Source organism: Tachypleus tridentatus, chromosome 1 (genome assembly GCF_004210375.1).
Source record: "Tachypleus tridentatus isolate NWPU-2018 chromosome 1, ASM421037v1, whole genome shotgun sequence".
Lineage (NCBI taxonomy): Eukaryota > Metazoa > Arthropoda > Merostomata > Xiphosura > Limulidae > Tachypleus > Tachypleus tridentatus.
In genome coordinates, this window is record NC_134825.1 from 158,305,649 (window position 1) to 158,317,772 (window position 12,124).

A 12,124-nucleotide genomic window follows, 5' to 3' on the forward strand; every position below is an offset into this window, starting at 1 on the left:
TAACTAATAGTAACAACAAGACGAAAAGTCCCCTGTCGTCAAAATACTTTATATTTTCTCGTAACTATTTTAAGTTTTTAAAAATAACTATTCAATTTGTAACTGACTTCCATACACCACATACTGAACTTTAATAAAGCATCATTACCTTTTTCAAACTGTTTACAAGCAACGTCTATTAGGCTACTATAGTGCAGAAAATGGCTAACTGGATCATACTCACACCCTCATACAGAGACAAACAGTCGGTATAAGTTTCATAAGTATACTTAATAAACAGAATTAATGTATATTTTTATTACACCTACGAGATATAATAATATTCAAAGGTAGACTCAGCAGATAGCCTGGTGTGGCTTTGCGATAAGAAAACACAACTACAACAACAATAATATTCAGTCGACTTTCGTGTTCTATTTGATTAAAGCATTGCTTTTTCGTCTTACTGATCAAAAGCAATCCACATAAAATTATTGGTGTTGCGTCTTTGTAACATCCTTACATTAAACATTAATGTCACTCATTCAGCTGGATTGTTCTTCACTACAAAACGTGTTGGATAGTTTGGAAATTAATATCTATTTTATTTATATTAGTTACTCTTCTCCTCCCCCATTAAGAACGAAATATATTTTTGACGTATATTGCCCTCTACTGGGTAGGCTTATAACTACCTCAGAATTGACATAAATAAGCATGCGACAATCAGAACACCACATTGCCCTTGTGTCATGAGTTATATTGTAAGGGATTTTGTTTTTTAGATGAATGGCTGTTCTGATGCAATAAAGATTTTTAAAGGCGAAGGTGAGTGTGTTTAAACTTGCATTTGGAGTGAGTTCCGCTTTTTATATAAATATACAGATCTAGGTTTTTGCTAAATATTAGATTTTTCGGAAGAGTGAAGGGCGCAGTAGTACTAACTGGTATTATTTAATACTGCATTCAAATAATTATTAATAGTGTATGTTACTCTTTTTCTCTTTTTTTTGTATTAAGTGAAACCTTAAGCTGTACCATCTTAAAACTAATAACAGCACCACTAAAGATTTAATAGTTTAACTACTTTAAACTCGTATGTCGGTCTTTATTTAATGGAACTTCGAATTCAACATTTAATTAGGGTCCACTGTAGATTGATTTGCATCACTTTTATATAAAAAAAAAAAAAATCATTAGTTCTTAATATCAAGCTTGTACTTACTGGTACAAAAGTAACTCGTCAGTATAATTTACGAAGCGACTATAATTGCGAGCTGAAGGTTCACAAAAACAAAAACTTTATACATACTTTCATCACAGAGGTGTAAATGAAACTCTTCCTGGCTGCATTTACTCCCATATCTTTTCATCTGGAAAGGTGCACATTGTTATATTTGTTCTTGGAAGCTAACAACTTCCTTTGTTTGAGCTTTATATAGGTAAGAAACACCACTACTTAACAATACCATGTGCTATACAGTTGGAAATTTTTTGAAAATACAGTTAACGTGAAACCTTTCTCCCTGGCTTGTTTTAATGGCTGGAGAATGTAGTGATACTTTATGATCACATTGGTAACCAGATAATGCTGTAAAAACTTGGTAGGTTAGAGGATGTTAAACTTAACTTAAGCTAGATCTTGGCTTGACTTCAAAGTAAGAATTCCTTACCAAGATGTTTTAACAAACCATCATTTGAACAGTTAGTATCCTCATTGTCTTAATGGTACATGTTGTGTGCAAGTCTTAAAAAGTGAGTATAATAGTTGGCAGATGGGATGTCCAGTGCACTCAATAAGCATAATACAAATATGCATACTGAAGAATCAACAGTGGAGTTTTTTTTGTTGTTTTTTTCAATTACAATAATTTGTTTTTCCACCCAACAATATAAGAAACCATTGATAAAATACCAACCCACTAAGTGATCAATCCACCAAATTGTTTATTTTTGTTTTGGTAGAGAACCCTACAAGTAATTTATCACTAATGTCAGTTTAAACCTAAGTTCCCTCTGTTTCTTGGTGGTGACTTTACTTGCTCTACATATTACCCTTTGAAGTTAGCTTTCCTAAAGGAAGCTAATTTTCCTTAAACAAAACAAACCCTTAAGCATAGAGTGAATTGGAAATTACCAGCCAGTAAGAGAAGAATGTTTAAGTGTAGCATTTAGAATACTCCATTTGTATACCATATAATTGGTATCTTCAGGGAGCTAACTTCTGTATGAAGTGAAGGAGTTTAAAAGAAAATTACACCTTTAACAGAATACCTTGTTAAAAGGGAGGGAAAAATCTCAAACCAAGATAGTTAAAGGAAATGTAAAATATTGTAAAGACTGCAATTTAAATGGATACTTAGCTTTAATATTACTCCAGTTGAGAAATTATGTTCCTGACTGGTATGCATATCAGGGTAGGCATCAGTGTGATGTTACAGTCTCTAGTCCTTGTGTACAAGGACAGTCATTGACTTTCCTCATGACAAATTTTCACTTATGCATTTTAGCATAACATTAAATTTTAATATTAAGTTGTAGGTTGGTGCAAAAACAAGCTGTGTATCATCCCTATATTATTGTTTTTTTAGGTTTTTCCACTACCATTTCTACATCATTTTGCACTTACAAAATATTTGTGTAAAGTTACTGATAACTTGATATTTAAATTTTCTCTTCAGCTACAATGACTTCCATAAACTTAACTGCAATTCAAAAACCAAAAACAAACCTTTTTTTTTTTTGATAATATTTCACTTGAATTTGCTTTTTCCATCATCAGGCTGGAGGTTGCTGAAATAATGTTCATAGGCTTGAAGGTGTACATTAAAGTTTATTAATTTGTAGTGTTAGTGTGAAGGTATCTAGTGCTATTCAGTAATTCTGGTTTCTCTTCAGTGTAAAATTACAAGAATAAACTTCCTTTACTTTTATGTAAAAGATCTGTATTTATATAACTTGTCTGAGCTTTTTCTGCTCATTTTGTGTATTTTCTTAACATTAAGTGTTTCCTTTAATTACTAAGTAATGTTTTTATTAACATACAGTATGTAACGCATAGTGCACATGTATAGTAAGTTTGGTATATGAGGTGGAGGATTTTTTTTTAAATATAGAGATCATCTTCAGGAAATCCAAGAGTTTCAACTTGTTAACATAATTTATTTCACCACAAGAACCAGTGCAAAGCAATGGGGAACATAAGTTCATGGAAACTAGACAGGAAATGTTTATCTGACACAGAATCTTATCCAGTGTCCCCAGTTAAAGAAAAGTCCAAAGAAACTGGGAAGAAAGGCAAACCAGGACGTCAAAGGTCTTCAGAAGATGTTGAAGATTTCCATACCTTTTCAAAAGTAAATAGAATCTGTTGGAAATTTGCCTAATTTTACATTAACTTTAAGCTCTTAGGGGCTATTCAAAGTACCAAAAATAACTACTTTTTTAAGATACTGTTAAATGTAGAAAACTGGTATACATGTGGATTATGACCCACTTTGGGAATTATTAGTTTGCGTAGTTAACATTGCAAAAATCTTTATCTTGTAACATAGGGATTGTTTTTTCCACCTTTTTAATCAGGTTATAAAAAAAGATTGGATCCTGAGGAAACATGGTAAACATGTGTAGAATAATCCCTATTGTCCTGCAAATAAGTCTAACATTTGTCATACAGGTTCATCTTTATTTTTTTACTAGAGCTAAGTATGATCAATGCTGCATGGGAGAGGTATACTCTGAGTGTCACTCTAGTTTGAGATGTTTTAATAACTATCACAATATTTTAAGTTTCCATACTAATTATAAAAAGTAGGTAAATTTTAATTTTCAATTAGACCTAAATGTTATCAAATTTTGTCATCATCTAAGTGTTTCTTTTTATCAGGTTTAAAGATTTTAAATGTAGGTACTTTAATTTTATTAAGAAATATTAATAACTTGTTCCTGCAGATATATTTGCTACAGATGAAGTAATTGTTTCTCATAGTAGTTTGTGTAAGATGAGGCTTTACTACAAATTAGCACTTGTATACATTACATTTTAAATACTATAACATTCTGAAGCACTATTTTCTTGTGGTGTTTTGCTAAAGATGTCAACATAAATATTCTTCAAAAGCAGCTATTTGGCCTGTATGGTACTACATTTTAATCCACATAAACAAAACATGAGTTTTTTTTTTGTACCCAGCTTTATTTGTTAAATATTGCAGGAACCAGTCTCAAGTACTAGTAGCAATACTATACCAATCAGTGTCAATCGTAATGAGACAACTTTGCCAACTGTCTTTAAATGGGATGGAGGAGGCAAGGAAGTCTATATAAGTGGTAGTTTCAATGGCTGGGAACCTGTAAAGATGATCAATAGGTAATCAGGATTAGTCCTACATGTCTTTGTAAACAATTGAAAGGTAACTTTAAGGCTTTTTGTTAGCTGAAACTCTTAAGTCTTGCTGTATACTTTAGTTTTGCAGTATATATGAGTAGAAATATGTAATCAGGACTGCCTTCCCTACATAACTGCCTGTGAATAATTAGTAAGGGAAATTTTTTTCCTAGCTTTTCCTTAATTAGCAAATAAATTATCTTTCATGGTAGTGCCTGAAATTAAGATTATTTGCAAACATGTTTGTAATGACTTTAGCAAGTAAAGGAGTCTTGCTAATGTAAATGTCTAAATATCAAATAATGCCCCATAACTTAAAGTCACTAATTTCCCTAGCTATTTAGAATATTTAAAGTTTACAGAGAAAATGAGTTAATATTTAACTGAATTTAATTTATTTTGTTAGGTAATGGAGTTAAATATTTAAAATGATGGTGAGCAAATGTTGACTTTAGATTTGTTCAATATTATTGTTCTTCCAGAATAACTAAACTAACTGTAATCTCTCAAATACAGCTTCTAGTAACTTGTTTTTCCTTGCTTATTTTCTACCACAGCTATGGAGATCATATGTTAATATTAAAGTTGGAAGAAGGAGAACATCAGTACAAGTATCTAGTGGATGGTCAGTGGCATCATGACCCCATGGAGGTTAGTAACAAACTTTTTTAAAGGCACTTTTTTAATTGCATAAGATTCATGGAGTAAGCTGGCTATATTTTGAAGTATTTGTAACTGTTTTTATTTGACTGTTGTAATTAGAGGTGGGCAGTTTATTTTAGGATAGGAACTACATCTCTTATAATCAATTAATGCTAAGAAAATAAATACCAACTAATAAATTGGTGTTCCATTATACCAAATAAATAAAATTAAAAAAAAAAATTGTATTATTGTTAAGCATAAAGATACCTAATAAGCAAGTTGTGAGGTCTTGTGATTTCAAGGCTTTAGGTTCATTCCTATTACCATTAAGTTTACTTGTCCTGTTTTGTACATTAAGAGCCTACTGCTGTTGATGGCTTTGAACTGCTGTCTAGTGGGAAGGACTAGCCAGTAGTATTCATTGCTAACTGTAAATATTAAATGGTGTAAGTTTACTGTTTAGCTTCATTTCTAATTGTAATTGCATAACTAATGTTTAAGGAACCAGAGGCTTGAAAGGGGCTCAAGGGGTCCAGGCTCTATCCACTTTTTTTCCAGAAGTAACTTGATGTTTAGCTATCAATCTAGGGATGTCTAATCCCCACCATATTTATTTTTGTAACTTTCTAAACAGCTACGTAATTTCAAAAATGTTTTCCATAGTTTTGTTTTTATTTTGCAGGTCTATCAATTTTTAAGATTGTTTTGAAACCAAACTAACTGGAATCTAAATTGGTCTAGTTACAGCTTCATTATTAATTGATTTCTAAACTAATGCAGCAATATTAACAACAGTTAAGTTTTTGTCATGGTAATTTTGGTAATTGTGCATATAACACCTGTATATCAAGTCTACTTTAATGAGTATGTTTGCATCATTTGAAAGTTGACTTTTTAATGTCTAAAGTAAATGCAAGTGCTAAAACTATAGTGATAACAAAAATTGTCATCTTGCTTACAAATGGTAAAATATGAGTTTAGGCAACCATTTTCAAAATTGAATTTTTTTTTTTTTTTTTTTAAATGCTTTAACTTTGAATGTGGCGTTTACTTTTATATCGATAAAATTGCTAGAAATAAAAGCTTTAAATCCATTTTTGGTATTGTATTTACAGTATGTCAGCGTGCACTTACTGCATATTTTAAAAACGATGGTAATTAGTTGTATTTAGTTGCTGTTTGATTTATCTACCCTCTCTCCAGAAAGTTTAATCACATGACATCAAGTACAATCCAAATTACTTGGACTAAAATCAGTGCAGAATGAATTAATCATTAAGAGAATAATGCAGTGGTTGGTAAAGCTTAGTTTTTTGAATGAATAACAGTAGGGAATGTAGCTTATTAAATTGCACAACTCTACTGATAACTGGTTCTATGATGGTACAAAAACTTCTTAAATTAACATTTAAGTATCATTGAATTTTACAATTTTCTAATACTTAAGATAAACTACTTGCAAAACTTGTCATTTCTTTCAAAAGAACACTTACAGTGTAATTTATCCAAAATGTTTGTTTCTTGTTATTAATATTTAAGATGAACATCTTTATTAGGGTTAAGATACAAACTCAAACCTTAAAGTAAATATTATTGTCATGTTTAATATTTTATACTTAAGGCCATTTGAACTGAACAATTTCTATCTTTGTTTCATGTTAAATATGGTGGACTAATTTTGTTCAATCAGAATTAAGACTTAAAAATTGACCCAAAATTGGTCTACTGTAGTTTTAAATCTTTAAGAAAAACTAAAGTACTGACTTCAAGCTTATGGTTTTAATTTAGCCAGTTTGTGACAATGGAATGGGATCAGTGAACAATGTCATTAGAGTAAGAAAAGAAGACTTCCAAGTATTTGAAGCCTTGGAAATGGACAGCACCAGCGCTAGTGGTAATTCATAAAGTAGGAAATGAGTTTGAAAAATAACTTAAAAATGACAAATTAAATTCATGATGTATCTTTCTTTCTCTCCTTCTGTCTCATCAGAAATTTTAATTTTTGTTGCATGTACCTGTGTATTGTAAAGTGGATAAATGGAAATATGTATACACAGGTAAAATCTTGTTTTCCTTCATTCTTTCTCTATGCCTGCATATTACTATTACAAGGTAATAGTTCAAATAAGCCTAAAAGTACAGAAATATTTTAAATATTAAAATTCTTAATGTGTAAGTTCATGAAATTAAGTTACTTGTAATGTTTTATTTCTATTTTTATCCTGTACCATAATTATGTACACTTTACTTATCCACAAATCTCAGGTGCTCTTTCAGAGGATTATTCACAGGAAATTCCTGAGCGAGGATTTCAAGTTAAAAAGAATCCTCCCTTACTTCCCCCTCACTTGCTTCAAATTATTCTCAATCAAGAGGTTTCTATCTCGGTAAGTTTTTAGACATTTTTCTTCTGCACAGCCTTCCATTGTGTTGCACTTTTTTTAATATTGTATTTCAGTGAAACAAAAATTCAACTAATGAACTTGAATCTGTATAGTAGTGTTTTTTTTTGTATTCCAGCTATTAAACAAGCTTTAATAGTAAAGGAACTAGTTATGAATATTTTTTCTGTTTTTAAGTGTGACCCAACCCTACTTCCAGAACCTAACCATGTCATGCTTAATCACCTGTATGCTCTCTCCATAAAGGTAAAGTACCTTCTAAGCATTTACCTTGTTTTTCTATCTGAACAAAGGTTAATTTTCTCAAATTTCTTATTGGGGCTGTATATTTGTACATGTCTGTTTATACACAAGTTCATGTAAACTTTAAATTGTAAAAAAATAATTAAAAAAAATGTATAAATCCAATACATAGTGATCCTTGTATGTGTGTAATCCATTCATTTGATTTGCAGGATGGTGTTTTGGTACTGAGTGCTAGCCACCGTTACAAAAAGAAAACTGTTACTACTGTTTTCTACAAGCCTGTTTGACAATAGCAGTGTAGTGTAACCTTTTTCTACCTACAACCTCCTGTAGGAAATTAGCAATTTCCAACTGCTCTGTAGATCACTAGAAAATATCTTGAAGCTAAGCAAGTAACAGGGTAATTAATGTTGCCACAATATTTTTGTGCATAATATATACATTGAAAAATTGAATATGTAAAAAGTTTGGATATTTTAGTCTTTCAAGAGTTTATGGAGATGCATGTATTTTGGGTAATAACAATTTGTATAATCTGAATTTCTTTATAAGGTTGTTAAAGTAAATCACCTATACTCTAGGTTAAGATTGCAACAAATTCTTGTCATACTAAAATTGTTTAAAAATTAAGTACAATTAACTTTTTAGTTGCATGTTTTTTGAATTGTGTTGATTAGACTTGAAAAAGAAACAGTTTTTGGTGTGTAATGCCTTTGTTTTGATGTCAAGTATGGTGTATTTTGATCTAAACGTTTCTTCTACACACAATGGATCTATTTGAAAAAAAACCAAAAAAAAACCTACTAGCTTTAATGTCATTAACCTTCTGTTAGTGCCTTTCACAAGTTACAAGCTCCATTTTTAAAAGTACAAGTGACATGTAAAAGTCTAGTTCTAAGTGTCTATTGGGAAAATAAATATAAACTATTATAGTAAATATTTTGTTTTGGATTAAGAACTAGTTCTAATTGTCTTACAAATATTGGAAATGTACATATTGAACTTTTGCTTTCATTTGAATTTCATAGTTAAAGGAGGTAAATTTAAATTTGTACTTAGTACAGTTCTTATGTTATGTTATTAAAAATGGTAGAGGGTAGTTCAGATTTTACTAGATACTTGTTTAATAATAGAAGGAATCAGTTCCATAAATGCTTAATATATCCAATAAATGTTAGGACCTTAATGTAAAATATACTTTCATTAAATGTTTTTTTATATGGGTGTGAAAATCCATCCAGAATAAATAAGTTTTTGATCAGAAATTGTATTTTGAGGTTTCGTTTATTTTACTTTACCCATATATGTTTTGTATCGTAAAAATTGTATAATACCAAATATTTATTAGAAATTTGTGCATGCATATTACTGCAGACTTTTGACATCAGTTTTGTCTTTGTATTAGTTGAATTTTTGAAGCTTAATTTTTAAATTTTGTCTTAACCTAAAATTTAAATACGTAAACTAATGTTAATACTTGTATTTAATTTTTTAAATAAAATGGTTTTAGCTTTTTAATCCTTTAATTTTAAAAACTATCCTGGTTTTCATTAATACTTGTGAACTTAAGGTTAGATTAAAACACTTTTTTGTCCATTGTAACTAATGAATTTCAGTATTCAAACATTAGAAAGTTTTGTGCAATTACAAGTAATGTTGTCTGATATTAATGTCTCTTAATGTGTAGATGTTTAAGAAACTTGTTCCATTAAGTTATTATCTGTGATAGTTTGTACTAGTCTTACTTTAGCATTCTAGTCCAGACAAACATTGAAGAGTATTAAAATATTCAATCTGTGATTTGTATTTCTAAAAATATCCAGTTTTTAAGAAGTAATGGAAACTGTTTTCCCAAAATATTTACTTGTTACTTAAGTTTAAACCTCTCACTTTTAGAAACATTAATGTGTATGATGCTTTAAAGTGCTACACCTTCACTGAAAGACTTTATTTTTAAATGTTATTTTGAATGTATTTAAAGTATCTTTTTGTCTGTCTTAAGTGCCAAACAAACAAGTTTAAATGTTATTGCTAATCAAAAATCTAGTGACTTTTTTTTTAAATTAGTGAAAATTGTGCAGTCAAACTATTAATTTCCAAACTACTCCTTAATTCTCCACGAGGAGAAACCATCAGAACAATAATATAAAATTATGTATTTGAAAATTTGTCGTATTTATCCTACTATCAATACTTGTGGCACAATCATTCAGCAAGATCATGCAGTATATTAGCAAACTTTTCATGTTTTGCTTAAAATATTTCCTTTTTATATTGTTTACACCATTTTACTTTACAAGGCTTAAATAACTTTACAGGTCAGTTGGTTTTGAGAATGTTGATCAATATTAATGATCTTCAGTGATTTGGAATCAGTATTAGTGTAAAAGCAATTTTTGGTACTTTTGTAATATCTAGTCACAATTATTTTTGCGTGTTGCTCAAATTGCATCATGTAGTATTTTTGACCATTGGAAATTTTTCAGATGGGTTACAAGTGTTTTGTTAATTATTCACACCGATACATTTATACTGAAGTTAGTTTATATATCTGAAACTGTACTATAGCTCAAGGGCAAAATGTTTGTAGTAATTCAGAAAAGTATCTTCAGGCTCAAAGTTCCAGAATGTTTTAAACAATTAATTTGGATATCAGTCAAAAGTGACATGTGTGAAACTAGTTCCAGTTCTAATGGCTTTATGAAGTAAATTATTTTTTCATGTTTATGCTTATTGTATTGTACTATACATATTTATAATTACATGTATTTTTTAAAATGAAAGAGACTCGGTTGTATTTTCTTATCTCTCACCTGGTACACCACATGATCAAGTGCATAAAGATGAGTGACACTTAGAATAAAGCAGCATATCCCAAACTTTGTCCATGGTGCCCTTAAGCAAAAAAGAAAAACCTAAGCAGTTAAGTCCAAACAACATGATACTTAAGTATTTGTCCTACAACTTGGTAGCTGTTTCAAAGAATAACTTCTGTAAATTGAAAGTAAAAATTTCATTGTTAAATAACCACACATACTAATGGAATGTGTGTGCCTGTTGAGCACTGCACAGCTTCTCAATCTTTGGAATCGCAATGAACACTGCCACCCTAATTTCCTATTCCACATTAACTTTCACAAGGTACTTTGCTTTTTATCACAAACTACAGAAATCCCACTTTTGCAAAGATGACATCACAAATAAACTAGAATTTGCTAAGATTTAGCACTTGACAGCAGATATTCCTCTTTTACTGATATCCCAAACTCTGTTCTATGCTGCTAAATTTTGCTTTGTCTTGTACAAGATGGCTTGGAAAGATTTTCTTTTGTGATGTAAATTCAGATGGGGTCTAAGCCTTGAATGAGTCTTGGATCCATGGAAAGTAACTTTCAAACCAGTCACTGAGCTGTATTTAGGTGCTCCTCATATTTTAGTTCCAAAGTCAAATTGGCTTCTTTGGATCAAACAAACTACTGCAACAGGGGAAAACAGTCTTTGCCACCATCTTCACTCATTTTACTTCTCCATTTTAAATTTCTGCTGATGGCTGAAACCTTCACTTCAAGTTTCAGTAGGTGCATGTTGCTTCCCTGCAGAGCTTCAATGCATTCAGTTTTTCAAGAAATCACCTAAGTATGGTAATTTTGACAATAAAAAATGAAAAAACTGTATTCAAGGAGTATTTAGCACCCTTGTGTTCTTATAGAAAAGGGATAGTTCCTGTTATGTTTTAAACCTCTCCTTCTGTGGCAGTTTTTATAAAAGTCAACACTTTCCAGGACTACATTCAGTGGAAGATGAGCTCCTTGACACAATGGCTTCCCTGTGGATCATGCAGTGTCCATAGTGCCCGCAATTGCCCATAACAGCTACATGTAGAGTGACCACCATTGGTACAGATGCTAATGCACTTAGTCCAGTCTAACTTGTTTTCATGCAAGTGTCAAGGATCTGAAAAGTCTTGAGCCTTTATACCTGAAGTGATACTTTCACAAAAGGTCTCTTGCAATTTTCTTACCATCCACCAACTGTGTAGCAAATGAAATGATCATCCTCATCTTACTGTAACCTAAGTTCCTTCCCTCATTTTTTTTTTTTTCAGTTAGCTGATTTGTTGAAGTCTTTTGTCAGATGTTGGATTCTATGACTGATTAGTATTGTTGAATAAAGGCACCTTTTAGAAAGCAGTCTTCCTGCAGATTCACAAACCATAATGTTCACCATATCCACTGCAGCCATTAAAATCAGTTCTGTGATGGTGTGAGGACTTTTACACTTAAACTCTCTATGCCACCTTGTATGATGCTAGCAAAGGATTGCTTGGTAGTGATGCTTGTTTTAAAAATGTACTTCTTTGTTCTTTCAATTTTCTGAACTTTCTGATAAAATAATCACAGAATTTACTAGCCATGTTAAGATGATCTGATTAAGTAGCATTTTAGTTTACTTATAAGCATGCACT

The 12,124-nt window shown here is 30.8% G+C and overlaps 1 protein-coding gene across 2 annotated transcripts; it reads left to right on the top strand.

The window, feature by feature from the left end:
- The first annotated feature begins 652 nt into the window (after positions 1 to 652).
- LOC143228711 (5'-AMP-activated protein kinase subunit beta-1-like) lies at positions 653 to 10,442 on the top strand. Of its 2 annotated transcripts, none has more exons than XM_076460001.1 (8): positions 653 to 807; positions 3,096 to 3,335; positions 4,194 to 4,348; positions 4,924 to 5,017; positions 6,800 to 6,905; positions 7,277 to 7,398; positions 7,591 to 7,659; positions 7,869 to 10,442. In XM_076460001.1, exons 2-8 carry the CDS (start codon positions 3,171 to 3,173, stop codon positions 7,944 to 7,946), a joined length of 789 nt encoding a protein of 262 aa, XP_076316116.1. In that variant the 5' UTR covers positions 653 to 807; positions 3,096 to 3,170; the 3' UTR covers positions 7,947 to 10,442. The 2 variants fall into 2 exon arrangements, with proteins under 2 accessions (XP_076316116.1, XP_076316121.1); XM_076460006.1 differs by having other exon boundaries at positions 673 to 807; positions 3,156 to 3,335.
- Positions 10,443 to 12,124: the final 1,682 nt, after the last annotated feature.

Excerpts from the sequence above, each read along its gene's own strand:
- LOC143228711 (XM_076460001.1), top strand. The coding sequence starts at position 3,171 with ATGGGGAACATAAGTTCATGGAAACTAGACAGGAAATGTTTATCTGAC. Across the intron at positions 3,336-4,193 it reads ATTTCCATACCTTTTCAAAA|GAACCAGTCTCAAGTACTAG; the intron begins GTAAATAGAATC and ends TAAATATTGCAG. Across the intron at positions 5,018-6,799 it reads GGCATCATGACCCCATGGAG|CCAGTTTGTGACAATGGAAT; the intron begins GTTAGTAACAAA and ends GTTTTAATTTAG.